Genomic DNA, 24,340 nt, shown 5'->3' on the forward strand with positions numbered 1-24,340 from the left:
TAAAAATGAGATTTCTGCCTAAACTGCACTACATGTGCAGCTGAAATGCATCTCAGGTCATTGCAGTGTAACAGCTCAGTGCAGGCCAGCTCATCAAATCTCAGCCGCACGTGCAGCTTTCCTGCCCCTGCAGACAGCTCATTAATTACAGATCACACAGCCCCATCATTATCTCAGTGCCATAGCAAACCAGACTGGCACCACCAGACGACTGGAAATGTCAGAGAGAAGGGAAATTGCAGGTACAGAGAAGCACAGAGAGCATGGCTGTGCTCCTGACCTGCACAGGGAGAGCTGAGGCCATTCCTGCTGCACTCATTCTCTCAACAGCAGCCAAAGCCTGACCCTGTCCTGCAGGAAATTTCTGCCCTCTGTGCTTCACCTCAAAGAATGTCAAATACAGGTCCTGTCCCCCACCTCTGAACACATGAACTGAAGGCTTGTTGGGCTCATGACAGAATGGCAGCAATCAGTGCTGACTCACATTTTTAAACAGATGTTGCCATCCTGGCACTTTATTGCCCCAGGGCATCAATTGTCCTTCATGCTGTCCTTCATTTGTTTGGACTAAATGTCAGCATCCACAGTTTCTGGAAACTTGTGAAAGGCTGGAGCTTGTTGTCCAAACATCCTGAAAATTCTTGAAAATTCCATAAAGTTCTATGAATGCCCTGTTCTTGGCAGCTATTTTTTCTTAGTTAATTTTGATTTTCTGCTCAGAGTTGATTGACATGATTTCAGGCTTGGCAAGAGGAGGACAATCTGTGGTGTGGGACAACTAATACAATTATGGCTGATATTTAGTAAACTAAATGTGAATCTAAACGCTTCACCAAAAACTGCACTAAAACCTGAACAAAACAAGCACAAATCTTGAACCACTGGCTTAACACCCAACACCAAACTTCCTTTGGACGTTGTGCTCCTGCCTTCCTGGTATTTGTTTCTGGGCACCTCCTTCACTTCCATTCCTGCTACTTCTTTATTTTGAGTCACAGTATTTCAGTAACAATTTGTAATAACAGCTAGAGGTAAAACTCTATTATTCCACTCACCTGAAAACATCTCTGCAAAATAAAAGGCAACCTTTAACAGGTATTTTCACAAAGAATAAACAGTTCCTAAATCATCCTTTTCTTACTCATTTCCAGTAGAACAAAACCTTTTATTTTAAAATACTTGTTTATTTTGTGCTATATTCAGGGTCCCTGCAGATAATATTAAAGGACAGCTTTGATACCCTCCCTCCTCTTCCCCCAGGTTAGCAAGATGTTAAATGTGCACCCTTCAGTATTTCATTTTCTCCCACTCACAGATAACTTTCTCTATTAAACAGAAGACTTTTTCCCAGGAAAACCTTTTTCTTCCTCTGTGCCTCTTCAGAAGCATTAGCAAGTTGCTGTGGAAAGCAAATGAAACAAAATGAAACCAAAAGTCTCATGCCAGAGTTCACACCAAACACTGCAGTTAGTGTTAAAACTGGGCCCATTTCGTTTTGCTGTCTATGGTTATTCTGGTGAAGGTGCAGCATTAAGTCTCAATGGCAAATATTCCAAACCTCTCACAGAAAATGGTCACTCACTATCCTGTAGAAAACAGCTTGACTCTGACAACTTGCAGAGAGAGTCTAAATTCATAAAACTAATTTATTCCACACTGTATGTTAAAGCGTAGATAGAAAAACTTAGGTTTAAACAAACTGCAGATGTCTTTTCACAGATTGAACTCCACAGCAAGGAATAACTTTAACCTCTTTGTCCTTCCCAAAATCCATAAAAATGGGAAAAAGGCCAGTCCCCTCATCCACAACGCTGTACATGAACATAATTTATTTACTTAATAGAAACCCATGCTGGTGTCTGAAACATAAATGGATGAGTGAAGGAAATAAATTTTAGACCCCCTTCTATGTGGAAAACACACTTAGAGAAAGAGCTGACAGGTTATAAAAACTCTGAGGTGTTGACCTGCAGAGCTTTGGAGCTTCACAGTGAGGCATCACCTGCCAGCTCCACCTCAGGAAGACACAGAAAATCAATCTGAACCCAGAAAATTTGGGCTTGTAGAATTCTGTTTGCTGTCAGTAAAAAATTATTGCCTTCCATATGATGGTACCTGGAGATGTCAGGGAGAAAGGGTCAGGGCAAATAAACCAGATTTGTAACATTTTATTGAACAGCAGAAAATGAAGCTTTTGTTCATCATGCTGCTGGACATAAGGTCAATTTGCACATGTGTAAATAAACTTTGCATGTTTGTCACATAATAGCTGCTGTTCTGAAAACAACTCAGGCAATGGTGTCACAGCCACAGACATCAGCCAGGGAAGGCTGAGGATACAGAGCAGTGTGCTGGGAGCAGCAGAGGGATCTGAGGGCTGTAAATCCAGCTACAGCCACACAGTACATTGTCAGTGGCTATTTTGTGCTGAGCCATCTGTTGTCTTGGCTACACTGCCAGCAAGGGTTTAAGGATATCTGGAGGGTGTCTGTACAAGCTCCAGAAAACCATAACTCTGTGTTTGGAAAGAACAGACCCTGACTTGCAGCAAGCCTTGCTGTTGGCCTTATCACACATGTCACTTCCCAAGCTTTGTCCCAGGGATCACCCAGCTCCCTTTGACCTGTGCTGCCAGAGCTTTCTGTTCCAGAAACCAGTGGACACATCCTGCAGTGTTTTCCTCAAATGTTTTTGCTGTGTCTGTATCACAAGTAACTCATCAGAGCCCATGGGGGGTGTTGTTCATGCTCTCCATCAGTGCCTTTCTTTAGAGTAGGTGGTGCTCTAAAATGGAATATTTGTGTGTAGATAGAATTGTTTTCAGTTGAGAAGTGGTCTTGTAAAAATTGATCACAGATCTGTAGGTGAGGTTTTGAAATGCTGCTCCACAGACTGCTTTCCATCTTCCAGAACTCTGGAAATGCGCTGCAAAAACACCAAAACAGATTTTCATATGTTAAAATTGATTCTGTGCTGGATTCAGTAATATGTGTATTAATTACTTGTGCCTTTAAGCTGTAGCTAGAGAAAAAATACATTGACCAAATCCTGCATATTTTGAATTCATTTCTCTATTCTGCAAAACCTTTAATCTGTATTTAAACCTGTCCACATGACTCCAAACATGGCATGAAGGACTTCACAACTGGAATTTTAGCTGTAGTTAGTCCTTTTTCTGCCTGTAAGAAGGATGTAGGAATGCAAGAAAGAACATTCTATCCTCTGTATTTTATATGCTATTTGGGTTTAAATATGAGTGGATGAGATAGTGCTGAAAAGCTGCAACTCCTGGGTCTGAAAAGAACAAGTATGTGATAAATTGAAAGTAAGTGAAATAGTACAGACTTCACATTAATAAGTTATTCTTATTCCTACCAGAGAAATGTGATTATGAGAACATTTAACTGAAGGTTTTCCTAAATGTTGCTATATGATCCCTGAAGGTGTTACCCTTTTTTTTTTTTTTTTTTTTTTTTAAGAAAACGCCAAAACACTGCAGAAAGTAATGAACACAAATGAAACCTATTACCTAGGAAAATAAGAAACCAAACCAACCAACCCTTTGCATTGAAAGCTCAGAAAAGTTGGTGTGTGAAATATTACAAATATTCCAGAATACTTAATGCAGTAATGCATGTTTGTAGCTGCCCACATCTGCACTAAATGTCACCCTCCCACCACCTTCAAAGTAGGAAAACCTTCACATTCTGTGCTCTGGATTTTTTTTTTCCTGTCAAACGTTACGTTTGAGGAAATAGTTTTAATTTTGTGAATATTTCAGACATCAGTAAAGCCGGCTTTAAGCAAGACTGAGACTCCAGCAGGAGGCGATTTGTACTTAGTGCTCATCATGGGAACCGAGCATCTCCGCGCTCAGCCCGCTCCGATCCCGCTGGGAATCGTCCTTACCCCTTCCCCTTCCCTTTCCCCTTTCCCTTCCCGGTCCGATCCCACCGGGAATCGCCGTTTCCCTCCCTCGGTCCCGGCTCTCGGCGAGCCGCCCGCGCCCTCTCGCGGTGCCGGAGCGGAGCTGCACACGCAGCTGCATCCCTGCATCCTTCCAATCCTGCATCGCTGCATCCTCCCGGTCCTGCATCCCTGCATCCTCCCAGTCCTGCATCCTTCCAGTCCTGCATCCCTGCATCCTCCCGGTCCTGCATCCCTGTATCCTTGCATTCTTCCATTCCTCCATCCCTGCATCCCTCCATTCCTTCATCCTTCCAGCCCTGCAGACCTGCATCTCTCCATTCCTCTACACCTGTATCCCTCCATCCTTCCAGCTCCCCTTCCCTGCATCTCTGAATCCCTGCACTCCTCTATCCCTCCATTCCCCCATCCTTTCAGCCCTCCATTTCCCTGTCCTTCCATCCCTGCATCCCTCCATCCTTTCAGCCCTCCATTCCCCCATCCTTTCAGCCCTCCATCCTTCCATCCCTGCATCTCTCCATCCTTTCAGCCCTCCATTCCCCCATCCTTTCAGCCCTCCATCCTTCCATCCCTGCATCCCTCCATCCTTTCAGCTCTCCATCCCAGCATCCCTCCAACTGGAAGTGCTGCCACAGCCAGCTTTGCTTCCACCCTGCTCTCTGACAAAAGCATCAAGGGAAAAAAACCAACAGTTTGCCTTATGAGCCTATTTATCTCAAAAATACTTAATTTTCATAGCACAGAATTTTTGACCATGAAACCTTTCCTACCCCCCCACTCCCCCAAACACACAGGACCTACCATTGTTTTGAATAACTGGTTCACTTTCTTCCTTTTGAAGGTTTTCTTGTCACCATCTGAGGTGGAAGGAAACACTGGCTGGCTCAGCCTGTGTGAGGCAATTGTTTCATCGGGTGCCACAGTGCTGACAGACAGAGTTAATCCTTAGAATGGAAATAATATTGGTTACACAAAATAAAACCAAAAAAGGAGAGTCAGATGGTAACACAAAGCAAAATTGTGAACTACTGCAATGACTAGAAAAAAGTGAGGCATTTTTAATCTAGCTACAACCTTAGAATAAAAAAATGGAATAATAGGAAACAATAAACTTCATTACATTGAAACTGAAGAGTGAAAAAAAAAAAAAAAAGAACCAATCTGGCCAAAGAATTAAAAATAGATAAACACATGACAAAGAAGTGGGCCATGGCAGTCTGTTGTGTGTGCTAAACATCTGTTACAGGCATCTGGAAAGAGAGGGGCAGTGAGAGGGATGGATGAAATTCAGACTAAGAAATAGGATGTCCTATAGAACAAGGGGGTGAAAGAGACTGAAACTGGGCCTGTTTTCTCTGTGTGCCCCAGCCTAGAGATGAGCTCCAACTTTCCCCTTCTCTTTCGCACAACCACCCATCAGTCTGTGTTATCTTGGTTCCCCTGCCTCCCACGGTGATGGAATCTATGGGATTCCTCTCTGGCCTCAAAACCCAGAAGCTGAAATCCTGTTATGGGGCAACCTTTGGGATATTCCTCCCCCAAAGCACAGCACAGAGCATTTCTCCCTGCTCCACACACTGCCCTTGGCTGTGAGCCCTGCTGTGAGTTCTGCTCCTGAGACTCTAAAGAGCAGGGAAGCTGAGTAAACCTTGCCTCTTTCTACACACAAAAAACGAAGTGGAATTCAGAGCTCCAGGAGTAACATTTAGAATTTGCATTTTGGCACAAGGTACTACGGTGTTACTGAGCCTTTGGAGCGCTGCAGCCTCACTGCACAGTGCATTCTTCAGTTATAATCTTTGTCCCAGTGGATTTCACAAGGGTGGAGAGAGCTGCCAGCCCTGCTTGGAGCAAACCCTTCACTGCTGGTTTCTTAACATCCTAACAAGGTTCAGAATCCTCACCCTGGTGTAAGCACCTTACCTGGGATAGTTGGCATGGAACGACTGACAGTGCTCATCTGCTTGAGGACAGAAGTTTTCTGAGGTGCCACCACGTGTTCTGAGAGGTTGGTGTCACTCATGAACTCATATTTCCTTGACAGCTGGGAAATAAAAAAGCCCCAACATTAATGATGAACTGAGACTTTGGTTCATATATCATATTATGTACAATGTAAAAACATGCAAGAACTTTGCAGATAATTTATAGTTAGAAAAAAGCTTTTCATTCTACATAGAAAAAGAGAATTCTTAAAAAAGTTCTAGAAGTAATCTGCGATCTGAAATCTGAATTCCTAGCCTATTTTTGGCATAATACCATCAGAGAACACTGGGTGTGATCTGCAAAGTAAAATAGAGTTTTGAAAACATTTTTCCCTATTACATTAACATGCCCAGCTTGGCTGCTGCAAAGCCTTATCACTGCTTTTTTGAAGCAGAAGAAAATCCTCTAACTCAATACACAGTGGGATCCCCACACTTTGGTGTATGTGTTATCAAATTTCATCAAACCCCAAAAGTGTTACTTGATTTTATGTATCAGTGCTTCTCAAAGCATGACTGTGCTTTATCTCTCTTTTGCATAAGGACATGCAGTGTAGGACAGTCACAACCATCTGTGAGTTTCTCTGTGCTTCCCCAGCCTTGCCTTTCTACTTCCTTCATTTTACCTTTGATGATTCCTTCAAACATTTTTGATCAAATTATTTATGTTCCCTCCATGTAATTCAACAATCTGCTACTGCCTGGCTTTTTAATTCAGATGGGGCTTGTGTATCTAGAGGACATTTACTAAAATAAAATTCTCCTGAGGATGAAGGTCTGTATATAAAAGTTACATAAGTCACTGTAATGATCCAGCAGTGCAATAAAAGCCCTTGGATGATCTATGGAGCGAGAGATGCCAGCACTTCCACACTTCAGTCTGGCACCATTTAAGGAGCTCTGTTTGCAATCTTGCAGTTTCCTAACAGCTGCATGTTCCACAACAAGGTACAAAACGTTCAGGGCTCATCACTTTTGAAATAGCCCTGCCTGCGAGGAGCTGCCATGAAATGTCAGCACAGTCAATTGCCTCTCCACAGGAAAGCAGCTTAACCCTCCCCACACAGTGCTCCTTTTTGAGCTAACCAGGCTTCAGAATCTGCAGCCTCAGAGCTCTGTTCTCTGGCACCAGAAGCCAGGAGAGATGATCTGATTTTCTCACTGATTTGTTTCCTCCACAGTGCCTTGCATGTTTCATGCATGCAGGGCAGATCATCTCTGCATCCTGCATCCTTCCCTGTAGGGCAGCTGGAGTTCTCTGGGATATTTTTATTCTTTTTCTAAGGAAAGGAGTAGTGTCCTCTTTTTCATGGATTATAAAACATTACTCTAAATCAGTAACATACACTTTTCATGTCAGAGATAGGAATATCAGCTGCTGTTTTCTCATCAGCAAACACCACACTGCTTCTTTTTGTTCTTTTTTTGGACCTTCTCATCTTGACTTCAGGATGAGGATTATTTTGTGGAGCAGTCTCCTCTGATTCTGCTTTTCCTTGCTTTGGTAGCACTGCTTCCAGATCAAAGCTGCAAGAGCAAAGGAAAGAGAGTACAAGTTGCTGAGTGATATTTTAAAAGCTGCTGGTATTCTGATGTCATTTCCCCATGAAATATAAATGCAGGTCATTCTTTCCTTCTACTTTCTAGGCAGCCTTGCGAACTGCTGGCAAAAAGCGTCTGATGTGCTTCAGCAGCTGGCAACTGGAGATACAAATAAGATGCCTTCAGGCAGTGTGACACCATCTTAAAATGTAGCAGAGAACTTAAAGTATTAAAATGAGCTCAAATCCCGGTTTAAAGATTTGTGCATCAGCTTAAGAGCTCCTAAACTAAACAGAGTAGGGCTCACATGGCAAGTTGATGTGTGGTGATGGTGGTGCTGAAAGCAAGACCTGCTACTCTGGTTGTACAAGAACCAATGTGGAACAGAGTGTTGCCATCTCTTGCTGTATTTTAAATTCATTCTCCTATTTATTTCACCATACAGGACAAGAATGCACATACACAGAGATTAACCCCCTTCCATGTTCTCTCTTCCTCCAATTTTAACTTCTCATTAAAAAAAAAACAAACTAAAAAGCCCATGAAATTGGTGCTGGCTTTACTCCCTTCTCAACTTTTGGAACATGGGACTGAACTTATGTTGTAACATAAAAATTGATAAATCAAGAAGTGTGGTCGCTCTGGTGACCTGGAATTCCTACAAACAAATTAGCACCCTAAGAGCTAAAAGCATGATGCTGTTGCCTCAGTGGGCTTGTGTGGTTCTGTCAGGGGTGTCCTGTTGTACTGCAGTCCACAAATGATGTTTGTCTGCTCCACCCTTCTGGAGAGGAAGCTGGAGGGCAGCAGCCCCAGGAATCTCACAGTGGAACAAGGGGTGTTTTAAGAACCAACCCTTTCACGTTAGGGTCATGCACCACTGGATTTTTAAAAAATGAACTACTCAAAAAGGGAGATCAGGTGTTTAAAAAATAATCAAACACTGCTCAACAAGTTCAGTTTTATATATGCCTTGTTTGGGAAGAAGTAGTGTGTGCCTGAAACATAATTTATAAAGTGAACAAAACAATTTGTGGATGAAAAAGCTATACCTATAATTGTTCTCTCAAAGTTAAAAGTCTTTTTGTTTTCCAGTGTTGCAGTTAAAGCACATTAGGCAAAGCATTTTACAGTACTACAGACTTTACTAAAATCTTCCACCTCCTTTTCAAGTTTGTAAAGGTTGCTCCTTTCCTATTCACATTTTACAAACAAAAATATGCTAATTAAGTTAAAAGCTGTATAAAAAGAAACTTGTAGAAAACCCTAGACCTTGATAAATTTTTTAAAAAGCAATTTAATTTTTAAAATACTTATTTTCTGAAAATGAAATGCCAGTTTTTTGTTTTTCAATGAGAGTTGAACACATTTTGTCTATAAGATTGAAATACTGTAGTTTTCAGCCTGGAGGAAGTGATAGCTACAGTTAAAAAGAATGTTGGTATTGTCCGAAAAACCTGCTGGTGATCTTCATTCCTTTTTAAAAATATTTTTGTTTCATTTCATAAAACTGATTAAAAAGCAGGGCTGTATTTATTTCTATGTACAACCAACCTTTCTGAAGCAGGTTTTTTGGGGGTGCTGCAGTCTGAGCTGATGGAGCACATGGAGATGAAGGATAACTGCCGGTAGGATTTCAGCATCGACCTCGGCCGCCCGACCTTCTTGTCATCAAACTCTGGCTAAGGGTGGAAAAGAGAATCACATCCTGTCAAAAAACCCCTGGATCTGCAATTCACCCTCCTCACACCAGGCCTTGAAGGCTGTGCAGGTGTTTAACACTTGAAAAGAAGTTGTCTGCTCCCATGAATTACTTGGATTTATCCTGTGTCCAGGTGAATTCTTACTCTTCAAACCTCCCAATCTCAATTCACAAAGTTTCTCTGCAAAATTTTAAATAGGTTGGGTTTTTAAAGTGCTGGTGTCCCTAAGAGTGCTTGAAGGTTCAAACAAGAGGCAAGATTTCTGATTGTGGATTACATCCTCTGTTATTGCAATTATTATTGCAATTACATGGTTTCAAATAAATTATTGCAATTAAAGCCTCTATTGTTGCAAAATAAAAACCATATTCACCTAGATATATCTATAGATATATCTAAATATATATATAGATAGAATATTGATATAGATATATTCATATAGATAGAATTTTCATCATACAGGTGTATAATACAGCACATATCCAAAATTTAAGTTAAAACCTTGCAACTTTTCCCCATATAACAGAAGAAATAAATCCTATTATAAAATCACCAATGCTGAAAGCAGCAATATAATATAATTTCCAAAGAAACTGGCATTTAATCACAAAAAACACTCAATGTCATTCTTGCTAGCCTGCACAACTCAGATAGAATATTCTATTCAAGAATTGTCTGGAGAGTTTGTGCTCAGAACTTATCCCTCAATTCCCAGATATTTCAGTTTGTTCTCAACTAATATTTATAATATTATACACATGACAGGTTTTACTTCACAACACAGCTGGAAGTGGCTGGCACAGGGAGACATCAATTGCAGATCAAAGCCCTAAACCACTAAGAAAAATTACAGAGAACAAACATAAGAACTTGCTTTTACTTCCTCAATAAGGCTGAAAAGACTTGCCATGTTAAGTCATAATAAAATGTACTCAAAATCTTCCAGAATGAGGAATATTTGAGGTGTCAGAAAATTGAATCAGCTCTTGGATGATACAACTCAGATCTTACTACCTTTAGATCACAAGAAAACCCATAAGAAAAAAAAATAGAAAATAGCATGTTTTTGTTTAGAACAAGAAGTGTGTTAAATAAAGAGAAATTGGGGAATTGGGGTAGAGGTAAAAATGAGAGTAATACCAATTCTCTGGTTCCATATTGTTTTTCCACTTTAACTTTTAAGTGCATGAAACATTCCTCCATCCGGTCATGGAAAGGACGAAGATTTTCAGAAACTCTTCTTTCGTGAATTCTAATTCCAGCCCCAAGGAAAGGTATCTTAGGAGGAACAAAAGAAGAAAAAAGGTGAGACTTTTCAAGAGGCTCCAACAACCTCTCTGGCTCTGCTGGGATTATCTGGGAAATCAACTGCAAAACTCTTCCTGTGACTGGCACGTGGATCTGCCCACTGATCCCAGCTTGGAGCAGCAAATACAAGATGGAAAAGGTTCATGGAAAATGGGTTTTCCCAGTAAATTTCTGAAAAATGTTGGCTGCCCACAGAGGCTCTCTTCTCTCTTCTGTGTATTTTAATGTTATGGGATTTGTGCAAAATACTTTTAGCTCCCCTTCTGCCACTAACCTTTTCTAACTGCTTTATTTCAGCTTTTAACTCTTTTGCATTATTATCTGGGATATTTGGTAAAATCCACTTGCATTCCATGCTTCCTTTTTGTGTTCTGACTCAGTAAATCCTGTGAACATTGGTCCACCCATCACGTTGATCATATTTTATGGAAGTGCAATTCCAATGTAACTTTTAAAATCGTGGTATTAAAGCCCATCTGTTGCTGACAAATCTGTTTGTCCTCCTTAGAGGGATTAGCAGGGATAGGTAGAAATTACCCCTTATTTCCTAATGCCAGATGGACATTGTGGTCAGTCAATCCCACTGAACTCACTGAGTGATTCTCATGGCCAGAAAACAACAACACACAGAGCTGTGGTGGGCAATGAAGCAGGAGAAACTGTAAAGGTACACCTCAAATAATAACCAAACTGGGATGAATCAAAATGAAACAGGAAGAAACTTCAAAACATTGAGAAACTAGTACAAACAATTCAGTTAAAACTATTTGGAAGGTTCATTTCAAGCCTGAGAGAAGAATAAATAATAAATTTTTGCTCTTGCTCATCTATGAAAGAGAGATAGAATCATAGAATCATTGAATAGTTTTGGGTTGGAAGGGACCTTTAAAGGCCTTCCATGGACAGAGGCATCTTCAACTCCATCACATTGCTCAGAGCCAACCTGACCTTGGATGTTTCCAGGGATGTTTTTAGTAAGTACAAATTTGAGACACGGAACATGAGGAGAAACACCTTGAGTCATTCATTTCCTACAGTAAAATCCCAGATGAACTCTCACTGTTTCTTACCATCCCTCTATCTATTGATAGCAATGATTTTTATTTTGGACTGGTTAATGGAAATAGAATGGATAATTTATGAGGTCATGTTTTCTCCTGCTCCATTATTATTACCACGTCAACTGAAAGAGTCATTTTCTCTTGAGTCTCAGCAAAAATAGAGTAATTTCTGCAACCACCTTCCACAGGTGCACTTTCCTCCTTGAGGACAAAAGGGTTCTGCAGGCTGGTTGTCTTATCATATATACACTGTATATAAAATAATAAATAGTAAACCCAAATAACCTCAGTGCTGCCAGTAGAGGGAGAATATTCAGCTCTCCTCTGGAGATACAGCTTTAAAATATTCCCTAATAATCTTCCATGCTATTTGCCACACAGAAGACACATGAAAATAATCTTGAAGGGTCATTGAGCATGAAAATAATTCCTGAGAGGAGCAAACACTTCATTAATGTTTCTATGAAAAAAAAAAAAAAAAGAAAGAAAAAATCCTCCACAAAATACTCTAGGAAAGAGTTGTTTCTCAAGAGAGTTTCTGACATTTGCCAACCTCAGAAATTAATGAAATCATGATGACATTTGTCATGCTCTTAGTTTTCTCTTCAGGAATACAACCCAAGTTGGAAATCCTGGTCCTTTTAACCACAATTGTAGCCTGCTACATGTGGTTTTTGAGAAACCATTCCAGATGATGTGTTCTACAAAATACCTTTCAAGGGTTAAAAAAAAAAGAGTGGAAATGACAAAATCACTTCAATGCTGTGTTCTCCTGCTAGACAGGAATGGAACAAAGGAGCCCCTGGTGAAGCCTCAGTGGTGGCTGTCAGTGAGAAATTACCTGCCAAGCAATCAGATCTTTGAGCCTGTTCAGTTTTTCTGTATCCTCTGGATGGTGTTTGATATATTCTTCTGTAAAGAAAGCCTTGGACAAAAAAATAAATAAATACAGTCCATCATTTTGACAGGTAAAGAAATCAAGCATTTCTCCCCAGAGCCCAGCTGGTGATCACAATGTTGGTCATCAAAGAGGAGAGACACATGCATGGACCTCAGCCAGAGGCTGCTGGTGATAACTCCTCCCTCTATCAGCTGGGAACTGAGGTGCACTTCATAAAAAGATGCATTTGGACTTTATCCAGCACTTCTGACTTTGAGACCCTTATTATGAAACCCAATTATTGTTTTTTATTAAGTTTACAGTGGAACTAAAAAGGCACAGATTTGGAGTGTCATGATTTACATCAGCTGATAACTTCAGTTATTCTGGTTTGCTTTCAGACAGAGGTGACCAGGAAAGGAGGATATGAGGATCCCTTGACTGTGGAATGATGGCTTTTCTATTCCCCATCCTCCCTTTAACAAAGGGTGTGGGAGGATTATGAAATGATGCACCTGAGAATGTTCTTTGCAGTGACTCCTACCTTCTCATATTTAGCAAAGCCACCCATAACAGCTGGATCAACAATTCCATTCAGAAGCATGGAAAGTGGATTAATAGGGAGGTTCTCATCACTCTGGTACTGGTTAATCATCATCAAAATCTTTTCATTTGTTGTGGACATAGTCTCAATAGCATTCTCTAAAGGACTAATTGTGCACTGTAAAGAAACAAGAACAAGATACTTCTAAGGTTCATAAAGACACAAACAGGTTGGTTTTATAAAACTGCCATGAACAACAGTTTTGCAATTCAGCAAACCCACACAGACTTGTTCCACTCTGGAACTATAAATCATCCATAAAATATATTGATCCTGCATTGAGCAGTAGAAAGATTAAATGTAAGTAGCAGCGGGTTTGTATGTATATAAAGAAGTAACTGTGGCCTTGTTGATAATTTTGGTTTGTACATGAGGGTTCAACAGCTGCATTTGGGTGGGTCCTGAGCACGTTAATCCTCACCTGGGATATGGAGACCACCTCAAACCAGCGCAGGATTCCTGGAAGTTTGTAGGCTGTAACAAACGACGTCCTCTCAATCCACATAGACTATTAAAAACATAGCAGGAGAAAATGACACTTCAGGATTGAAACTTTAATCTTTTTGTCTTCTGAGATGTCAGGGTGAAAGGGATGTAGAAGGAAAACTTATGCATATTTTTGCATAAAAAGACACTGCAAACCAAACCTAGCACAGCGACTTGAACAAATAATCTTCCTGATTTCAGATTAGGAAATCTTCAGGCACAAAGCCTGCACAAAGCAAGGGAAAAAGAAAATTACCCTTGAATCTTTTAGTCTGTACTGCTATTTTTGCCATTACAGATGGAATGGCTGCCATTAAACGACTTGCTCTCTCCTCTACCCAGATTATATTTCCTCCCTCCACATTCAAAAGGTAATTCAGCAATTAAAAGCAGCAATAGCCCCATAACAACTTGCCAGCATTCTGACTTTGGTTTTGTTCCTCTCATTTTTCTTTTCTGAACAAGGCTGGCTGTTGGTATTTTAGAATAGTTTGGAATAGCCACTGTTTCATTTACCCTGCTGCTCCTTATTTCATTGAAAGTGCCAGTACTGAGAAAAACCATAACAGATGTAATGAAGACACTGCAGCTGTCTCAGTTTCCACCTCTTTGAAGGAAACATGCATCTTATCTATTGTCCTCAGAATGAAAACATCAACAATTTAGTTCTTGTAAAACCATTTCAAGGAATATTCATAAATGGGCCCAAAACTCTCCAGTTTGCCAAGGAAGCCAAGGTGCATCCTGAGCCTTGACAATACATCCTGGGATGTCAGGGTAGAGTTTGTGCCTGAAGTGTTGATTTAACAGCAGGCAGGAAGCTCTTACATGAAAGTGTTGACTCTGCTAATCAGCACACACCTAACAGAAATTGTACATTTTGGAAAGAAATGGCTTTTCCCAGCAGTATGCCAAGAGCACAGCTTGGATGGGATGTTTTTCAAAACAAACCATAAATACCAGATACCTGCAAAACGAAGGTACAGACACCACAATTTTATGCTTTACACTGAAAACTAATTTATGGTGGTGTAGATTTCTTGGAATATTTGAAGAGTGGAGGCCATTCCTCAACATTCCACCACTAGGCATGGAGTAAAAATGACACAGGCAGCTCTCCCATGAGGTGAGATTTCACAGGACTCATGAAAACAGACAACACTCACCTCATTGCCAGGCTGGCAGCAAAGCATTTACATTTGCTTACATGTCACCTTGTTTCCTAATGAAAATCTGCACCAGAAAAATTACTGCTTAACACAAACATGCTGAACATGGTTAACTGCATAATGTTTACCTGCAGCTGGAACAGTGATGTATAATTAAGTGCACAGGGGGAGTGCTGAAATGGAGAAGTCTTGCATTTGGTTTTTTTGAACCAGATCTTAAAGTTAAGGTGTCTATAATGAGTAATCTGAGCCTAAGGAAGGAGCTAGGATCAAAATTCAGTCACAGTTACCAGAACTACATCCATCACCTTGTCGTTAATTTACTTACAGCAAATTCATTTTCAGGGTCAACAGATCCTTTTCTGACTGGTCTTGAATAGTGGAACCGCTGCACATTGTTTGACTTATAAAAGCTGAAAGATTTTAAAATGACTCTTGTGAAATACAGAAACCAGAAATTAATGGATCTCGTTATCCCAGAGAAATATTTCATTTTGAGTAGTTGAGTTTTTAATTAAAAGTAAATTTACTGCTCAGGAAAAAAAGAACTTTACTGAAAACTCAGAAGGCAACTACTTTATCTATAAATCAGGGTGAACACACAGTATTTTAGAAGTATTAAACTTCAACTTGGGACTGGGTGTATTTCCCAGGTATGAAAGTTCCAGAACTCCCAGATGAATATTCATATCTACAGGAGGACTAGAAGATATTTTCCCTTTCCTGTCTTGCTGTGGCACGTGCTCTGCTTGCCAGCTTGATCCTGGTTTATGGAAGGAGTCTCTTTCCTTCAAAAGAACTGAGTGAGCAGAGCAGGGATTTTCACCTGGACTGGAACACAGCACATGACAAAGCAGTTTAATCTTGGCCAACAATCCTGCTCAAAATGCTGAACAACATTCAACAAACAAACAACTGAAGCCATTAATAGCAATCTCTTGAGACAGATAATAGAATGTATGTAGGTGCTTGTAGAGGGGTACACTAATGTGAAGAATCCTTTGCAAATTCATGTTGTGGCCTGTTCTATTCAGCTAATGTTTCATTCTCCAGCATTGTAAGCACATCTTTCCACTAAACTTGCAACCACTTGGCTTTTAGCACAGGAGCTGCAGAGGTCTGGCCAAGTATTTTACTGTCCACAGAAAAAATCCCTCCTTTGGGCTTTTAGTACTTGTTTCAAAGATGAATTAAATTTAGACCCTTGTTAAGTAAAAGCTAATTCTGTGGGGGAAAAAAAACAAATCTCGGAAATCTCTTCCAGCAAAACAGAACCATGTTTTGAAAGCCCAGAAAAACAAAAGGAGAAACCCCAAACATCTGACTTAAGCAAACCATGGTATGTTAGTTGATAGGAAACTATGATTTCTGATCCAAACTACTAAGATTTTTTTATCAGTAAAGAAAAATAACTGAAAATACTGCCACACTGAGCCAGACCCCTTTATCTGAAAGGACAGATATTTTGAAGCTCTTTGATAGAATAAATGCATTGTCATCTCCTACTGTAAGGAACAATTAAATGCCCAATAAAGTAAACTCATAAAAGTAAATCCTTAAGCCCAGATGTAATCAGCAGTTTGGTTGAATTCTGCAGCTGAGACAAACCATTACAAAATCTCCCCCATGAGCAGGGACTGTACTTTAGATGGAACACTTTGCTACATAAACTGAAGCAGTTTGAATGTGGCTGGCTCTACACTGAAATCTGGTCCTGCAGGACCACATTTATCATTTGCCTTTCAGGTACTGATTTTAAAATGAATCAAGTTGAAATTAGAGCCACAAATTTTTGTGGCTTTTTGGGTTGGGTTGTTTTTTTGGTCTGTGTTTGTTTATTTTAAAATCCTGCCACACAGTGCTGTGCTTGAATCTGTTTTATTTACTCTGGTGCATGTGGGGAGGTGATTCTTATTTTTCCACTCTGAGCCAGTTGCTACTCCAGTGAAGATTCCATAGGGCTGCAGACCAAGGGCACAACTGCTTTGGAAGCAGCTCTGGGCCAGTCTGTTCTCAAAATACTTTGGCCAATTCATTTCCTTTGTTCCTTTACAAAACCCATACTCCACAGCACCAGCAGAAACCATTTTACTGCTGTGCATTCTGCACTGGACCAGACAAGATTTAACAGGATTCCATCATTCCAGAGTCCACTTTCAAGCACTCTCACACTGCCAGTCCCCTCCAAGAGCCTCTCTCCAGACTTGTCTGAGAAGCTGTGTTGAAAATTCAATAACTTTGACCCAAAGCACAGATTCCACCTCCCTGCCCTGCATCCAGGACTGATTTCTTCAGTGCCAGGTGGGTACAGGCTCTTCCATGGAATTGCTGGGGAATATCCAGCACAGATGGGATGGAGCTCTGAGCAGTGTCCCTGGGGGTTGGACTGGGCAGCCTGTGAAGGTCCCTCCCCTCACAAACTGCTCTCCAGTTCCATAAATGCATAAATCAGTAAATTAAGACAACAAAAGATTCATTGGCAAATGACTGAATTCACAGAATAATGGCTGTCAGTTCAGCAGTATGGACTGGGTTTCATTATGCTATCTACTACAGAAATTCACTTACTTTATGATTTGATCAGGCACTGCCTTATTTTTGAATCTAGGCTGCTCCTCCAGGACTGGCTGCACTGTAAAACATTGGATATCTGGAATTGTGAAAGTTAAGGGCTTGTTATTAACTACTAGTATGACATACTGTAGGCTGCAGGAGAAATAGAAATGATAATAATCAAAAAAGACATTTTCTGACGAAAAATACGAAGTGTCCAGGGTTTTATTTCTGGAGTTTCCTTGGCCAAAAAAGGAAAAGTCTGCCAGTAGTAACCAGTGAATGCATATTAATTCTGAACTGCATATTTTTATTATTTCCTGAGCTTGAATATCTGCAGTTGAATTTATCACACTGACTCATTCATTAAATTTTTAAGCTCGGGCAACTTACAGAAATAACATCAACCACATCTGATGTTAACAGTTTCACTGTTTAGCTTTAGGCATGCATGAAGTCATGATGGTTAACATTTAGTTTTGAAATCTGTAACTGAGCAGCCCTTTTGCTTGAGATTTCCTTTTTCTATTGAAGTGCTGTTCTTAAAATCTGAACACTGTATTTGTAAGTAAATATATCACATCCTTACATATTTCAGTATGTTTGAAACTCATGCCCTCTGGTTAGATCAGTGCAGAAGTAATGCCTGTGTCCTGCTCCTTGCAAATAGAGGAGCAAATTCTACCTTAAGGACTCAAGCATGTGTCCTCCACAAAAAATTAATTAGTTAAGAGACAAGACAGACTTGGGAGAGCCTGGCTTTCGAGCTTAATGTCCTATTTTAGACAAGCCTGTAATGCTCCCACTTTAGTCCCAACAGTGTGAAGAGCATTCCCTTTCTCCTCCAGAAAGTTCCACTAGACTCAAAAGAGTATGTGAAGTGTTACAACATTACCTTGATAGTTAATAAAGGAAAATCAGTATGCAAAAACAGATGTCTGAGACAATGAGGTGATCTTGTATCTGCTCAGTCAGTAATGACTCAAATCAGAAGAGAAAGATAATCAGAATTATTCTAACCAAGAAAAACTGAGGCCACTCTGAAAGTTGGTTAACAACGTTCGTAAGTTAATTTTTCTCAGAAAATTTCTGAGGCACTTAGGGCATATTTATATTGCCAGGAAATGGAGGTGATACCAAAGTCTGGCGCAGTCAGAGCAGTGCTCAAAAACATGAATTTAATACCAAGACAGAACTGCTATGAATGTGAGGTAACAGAAAATTTGCTGCTTTAAACTTCAAGTGTGTGCCACTGCTTTTGCCATTTGAAGAAAATAAAGCTGACCCATGTATGAACTACAGTGAGTTCTCTTCCCTGAAGGGCTGTCAAGCCCTAGCACAGGCTGCCCAGGGAAGAGGTTGAGTCACCAACCCTGGAGGGGTTTAACAAACATGCAGATGTGGCACTTGGGAACATGAGTGAACTCAACCTCAGTCATGGTTGGACTCAACCTTAAAGGTTTTTTCCAACCTAAATGTTTTTATGATGAATGAAAGAGACTCCTTAGAATTGCCAGAAAAACAGGAGCTCTCTTAGGAACCAACCATGGAGGACGTGTAAGCACAATGCAAACTGAGCTGCCACGGCAGTCAACTTTCAACCTTTCCAGGAAATCATGGTTTCACTCCTATAAACTCCTGCTAAGAAGGTTTCCCAGCCCTGTGCCATCTCCCAGGTGTGCAAGGATACACTGGCCAGGAGAATTCCTCACGTCCTCTCCGGGTGCTGCAGTCGTGTTCATCTTCTCAGCGCTGGGAAATTGGCTCATCAGCTGGGTCTGGAAATCCTCCCTCCTCTCATACTCCTTGCCACGGTAGATGAACACTTTGTTCTGCAGGGAATCAGGAGTTACTGCCTGGGCTGGCTGCTGCTGAGGCACAGGCTGCACTTTGATGGGAATCACATGGAAACCACAGCAGTGTCCAGGTTTTGGGATGGGTGTTTCTGTTTTCTGAGTATTAATCAGCTCTAAAGCCAAACACCATTTTAACCAGGTGCTGGAAAGCATCACTGACCCTCCAAAGACTCTGGACTCAAAGTTTTATTATTCAGAAGCAGTAAATCTGGTTTGACTATCATTTCACTCTTTTCCCAATGTTTTCAAGGCAGCTTTAGCCTTTAAACTTGGGAAGCAGAGCCTCTCATTGTTTCCAAGTATGAAGAAAGGCTCCCTATTAATTGTATGCAAGAGAGGGTTTTAGTAGTAAGAAATATAAAAAAATTTAGGTTATTTTTATGGTCTGAACTCATGCACTACTGTGGTTAAAACAAGTTAAAACCTTTTAAAAAACGACAGTACAATCCAGGTGTGCACCACTTCCCAAGTTCATCAGGTTTCTTTGAAAAACCAGACCCATTGGAGTCTGGATTTCCCTCATAGACAAAACCAGAGAAAAGTAAAGAAAAGAGAGTAGACTCAGCATATTTGAATAAAACCAGTCCAAACTTACATAATTGTCCTAAAGTAGGAACTGTTGCCATTCAGGAAAAACTCAGAGCAGCACAAGACAGTTGGTATGAACATGACAGCTCAAAGCATATTAGAGGCCAAAAAAGGAATCTGGACATTAATCATGAGGAAAACAGGAACACAAAAGGAGAATGAAAATAGATGAAAAAGCAAGAGTTAATCAAGTTTACCCTTAGAAATGTTGGGAATCCTTGGCCATAATATCCAACAGCAAAATAGTCTGGCTTAGGTCTCAGAATTTTCATGATGTTTTCATAGAACTTTGCTTGCTGGATCTGAAAACAAAACCAACTGCAATTACTCATGTTTGGAGGTTTTATTTATGCATTTTGAACCTCTGCAACACATGCAAGAGCTATCAGCTAATACACAGAGAAATGGGAATGGCTTCAGCTTTAAGATTTGACCTCAGAACTGGGCTTACCCTTAACTTAGGAGAAAAGCAAACACCAAAGTCATCCCTGGCCACTGACAACATTACTGAAATAACATATTGGGGAAAAACTCTCTGCCTCAAATGTTTCCTGAGGTGTGGCATCAACTCCACTTTTTACTGTAGCCTCAAATGAAGGGCACACAGCTGTAAAGGGCTCAGAATAAGTTCTTCCATAAAATACCAAGAGTCGTTTAGGTGTTATGTCTGTGAGAACACAGCACTGCAACTTAAGCTGGCACAAATGTCTTTGAATTAATGATAAAAACAGCAAAAGAAACTTTTTTTATACACAGCACCATTCAAGAACATGAGGCTTTGATTCCCACAGATTTTTTGAGGAAGATTCAGGGATATCTATTGAATGAGCCCTAAACATCTGTTAAAAATCATACAAACATGAAATATTGGCAGTAGAAAAAAAAGGGGGTTGTGGGGGTGGGATCCTTTTTGGATTAATTTAATATTAATGAAAACAAATAACTGAATATTTTATTTTCCTTCAAAATTTTCCTTTGGATCTAGGTCTAATTCCTTGTGCTGCAATATTTCCACAGCCCTGATTAGGACAGAATTATTCAGGCTTGTCAAGATCCAAGCTGCTAAAATTTGAAGAAAAATGTAGGGGGAAAAGTTCATCCAGGTGTTCCTTCTACCCTAGGGCAGTACAGAGGCTTCAAAACACGGCCTTTAAATTTCCCTAGGTGAGAACATGTTTGTTCCATCTGCAGAAATTTCAAAATATCTCACTGAACAGATGTTCATGCAACTTTAACCGACAATTATTTATTTTACCACTGGATTGCTGCAGTGAAACAAGAACTCTTCAACACATGAATTAAAAATCCATTTCAGAACACAAGTTCATAGGCAGCTCTGCTGTTTGATAGCTGAAAAGCACTAATTTATTTGACTGCAATTTGAAGATCTATATATAATCTTACCAAGTTCTGACTTAGAAGTTCATAGTCAAAAACCTCCTTTTCATATTGCTCTGCAAGTTCTTTGCACAAAGAGATGGCTTCTTCCCACATCTGCAATGCAACCACACATTCAGAAAGTAAATCCAGAACCAACAAACAAGTTTTCAATGCATCAGAGTTTAATAAAACTGCACTTTTATTGATTATGCTGTCTTTAAAGTGCAGTCATTTATTAACTGCACATTTAGAGTGGAAGACTCAGGGCAATAATAAACTTAGGGAAAGCAGATTAATGTTAAAAAATAAAAGTGTTTTATGATTCATTATAGGAAGGAATAAGTAAACCTACTTTATTATTAGAGTAACATTTTTTAAAAAAATCACCCAACCTTTCAGATACAAACCTTTCAGATTAAAGAAAAAAAAGAGTAAATCACTGAGGTGATCACATTCAGAACACATCCCAAATACACAGCAGTTTCTGAGGGTCTGACACCTGCCTGTCCTTTAAACACTCACCATTTAACAAAATATCCTGCAGCATCCATAATACCAGGGAGCCTTGTCCATGAGCTCTCCTCATCAGCTAAATAACCACAAGTCTCAAATTTCCACTTGCCCAGGGTAGCAGCTTCTTTCTGTCCCCACAACTCCACAGGTGCCTGTGACAATGAGTGTCCCTGACAGACCAGGGCTGTGAGATAAGTGAGGATATCCCTGAAATTCTGTGTCCTCACCTGGCCAGAACAGAAGAGACAAAGGAGTCCCAGAGTAGAACTCTCTGCTGCTGAGAGGACATTGCCAGTCCCATCAGCCACTCTCCCCTGGTGTTCTCTGGGCAGGAATTCCTGCCCTGGCAGCTGATCCTTGGCCCCTGGGTGCTGCCATGGGCAGGGTTTGCTTCTCCTGGGACACTGCAGGGCAGCCCCTGCAGGTGCCAACAGCAAACCTGAGAGGCTGAAGCTGAAACTTCACCTTGTGAATGATAGGGTTTCTTTTGCAAGAAGCAGAGATTAATTTCCTTCCCCCTTCATACCTTTGGTTACAGCTGAACAAGACATAATGACTCAAAGGTTGTGTTGGGTCATGGGATTAATTATTTGGCACTGCAGAGTTTCTTCCTGCTTTCTAGTCCTTTGCTTTATTTCCAAAATTCTCAGCTCTAATGCCATTGCACTGACAGGTAATTTTATTAACTTTTTTTTTTGTCTTAAATTGAACTAAACTGAGGTACTGAGCATCAATCTTTTTAAGTTCAGGATACAATTCTCAGTCCTCTCTGAAACAAATATGGCTATTTTGAACCATCTGGATTTTTTTTTTTTTTTAGATAAGGGGTGAGTGGTTTAGAAATGAAATCTGCATAGTCCATACTCTTTTCTTTGAGAGGGGAAGTAGATTCACCATTTTTATTGTATTTTGCTGGTGCCTGACAAGATTCTTGTGATGATGTGCTGAGGCATTATCCCTCTTTCTCTCTGAATGAGGTCATGGAAAGAACACCTTCCTATGGAACAGATATGCTCTGGGAATAAGCCTCCAGGACACAATTTTTACTTGACCCACATTTCAAAGAAGCTTTTCCTCACAAATGTTTTATACAGGGCACATTCATTAAACACAACTATTCAGAGCAGCACAGCAGAGAGATTTGGAAGGGAAGAGCTCTCCAGACCCACCTTTCCTTTGTCAAAGTATTCTATGATCTTCTCATACAAATTCTCCTTCAGGTGTCTGTAGGTCTGTGAGCACTGGAACTCTGTTGACATGACTTGGGGTGCACACTGCTCGTCTGACCACTGAGAAGGAGAACACATCAAAAAGAATTTTCAACTTCAGTGTTTCACATCAAATCCCCCCTCCCATGAGGTCTGCTCCCCTGGGCTCTTCTAAATCTTTTAAATCTTCCCAAGTCTTTTTTACCCATCCACAGACAAGCTGGGAAAGGCACAGGGATTGCATTCACTGCCTCTTCAGAAAAGTGCTTATTTCATGTGATAACCAGCACTACGCAGAATATTTTAAAATATTTTAAAATGTTATACCTGCCCATCCTTGCCCCACCTACAAATTTTATATAAAAATCCACGTGAGAAAATCAGCTCCTTTCTATTTTCCCAGTGGTATCATCTTGACTGACTTGATTTAGAGGCTTTGTATTAAAATATTTCATATATTATTATCTTTGTCTACACCAATAGAATGTATCTCAGATTTGTATGATCATAAAAAATCAAAATGAAGTGTAAGCAAAATAGCACACATTTATATAGTTCTGCACTAAAGTAAATTCCATAAAAAATATCAGATTTTTGCTGAAAAACATTTAAATTTGGAATGTTCCATTGTAATGAAAATTGATCTTTCTGACCATTTTAATTGATACTGTCCATAACATCGGTAATGAATGAAAGGTATAGTGAAAGATAATTAACTACAAAAGAAAGCCAACATAACTTGGTTTTGTAATCCATATTATTTAAAATTAAAAGTTAGATGTTCCCTTGTGATAGCTGGAGCTGTGTTTAATTTTCATAATTTTTATGTTTAGGATAGTAAGCAATTACCTAAACAAAAAATAAATTTGTGCACAATGTTCTCACTGTAAAGGAAAACAATTTTTTCTACCATATCTAGTTTCAGCATACTGAAAATATATCACATACTGAAAATACAATTTCAACAATTAATGTTAATTTTGTACGACCTATTGCAGTATTTCTAACTAGAAACTTGAATACCCCTGTGGAAAATAACTCAGAAATGAAGACATTCACTTAAGAACATCAAATTGAAAACTGCAAAAGCTTAATTATATATTGAGTTTGGAAAATCTAACCTTCAGGAGCCACGTATGGAGCAGAAGGGTGTATGCTGCTTCTGTGTAATTCTCACAATCTAAATGAAGATCTCGCAATTTATACAAATACCTGATAGAGGAGAGAGCGAGGATTAGGCTGGAGACTGGCATGACTGCAATACTGAGTGTCAAAATGCTGCAGATAACAGGAAACTGTGGATGTCACACTGTGACTCCCCAAAGAGCCCTCAAGGACACTGAGACGGGGTTGAAGCTCTGGGCATTTGTTCACACTTTGCTGTGAGTGAAACTGTGCCGGAAAGGAGGAGAAGGAGCCACCCTCACCCTAGGAGCTGTGGGCAGCTCCTCAGAGAGGGGAGATTGCTGCACCCCAGCTCTCAGAGAGCCCCAAATCCCTGCAGGCTCCTCAGGGCAGCAGCCTTGCCCTGCAGCACTCCTCACCTGCAGGCACAAGCTCTTCAGGGGCAACCACAG

At 40.2% G+C, this 24,340-nt stretch overlaps 1 protein-coding gene across 2 annotated transcripts in view; it reads right to left on the minus strand.

Moving 5' to 3' along the window:
* Nucleotides 1-2,148: 2,148 nt before the first annotated feature.
* DOCK2 (dedicator of cytokinesis 2) overlaps nt 2,149-24,340 on the minus strand; it is a 186,427-nt gene continuing 164,235 nt past the window's right edge. For both annotated transcript variants that reach the window (XM_033073225.1, XM_033073226.1), the window contains exons 37-52: nt 23,885-23,975; nt 22,725-22,844; nt 21,067-21,156; nt 19,860-19,964; nt 18,909-19,050; nt 17,234-17,315; nt 14,994-15,078; nt 13,432-13,518; nt 12,951-13,127; nt 12,368-12,451; nt 10,298-10,435; nt 9,009-9,136; nt 7,259-7,439; nt 5,851-5,971; nt 4,729-4,871; nt 2,149-2,925 (exon numbers count right to left, since the gene is read on the minus strand). In XM_033073225.1, coding sequence (XP_032929116.1) covers nt 2,851-2,925; nt 4,729-4,871; nt 5,851-5,971; nt 7,259-7,439; nt 9,009-9,136; nt 10,298-10,435; nt 12,368-12,451; nt 12,951-13,127; nt 13,432-13,518; nt 14,994-15,078; nt 17,234-17,315; nt 18,909-19,050; nt 19,860-19,964; nt 21,067-21,156; nt 22,725-22,844; nt 23,885-23,975 — 1,849 coding nt within the window. In that variant the 3' untranslated portion in view covers nt 2,149-2,850. The remainder of the gene's footprint in view (nt 2,926-4,728; nt 4,872-5,850; nt 5,972-7,258; nt 7,440-9,008; nt 9,137-10,297; nt 10,436-12,367; nt 12,452-12,950; nt 13,128-13,431; nt 13,519-14,993; nt 15,079-17,233; nt 17,316-18,908; nt 19,051-19,859; nt 19,965-21,066; nt 21,157-22,724; nt 22,845-23,884; nt 23,976-24,340) is intronic.

The sequence above is a fragment of the Catharus ustulatus genome, chromosome 15 (genome assembly GCF_009819885.2).
Source record: "Catharus ustulatus isolate bCatUst1 chromosome 15, bCatUst1.pri.v2, whole genome shotgun sequence".
Classification (NCBI taxonomy): Eukaryota; Metazoa; Chordata; class Aves; order Passeriformes; family Turdidae; genus Catharus; species Catharus ustulatus.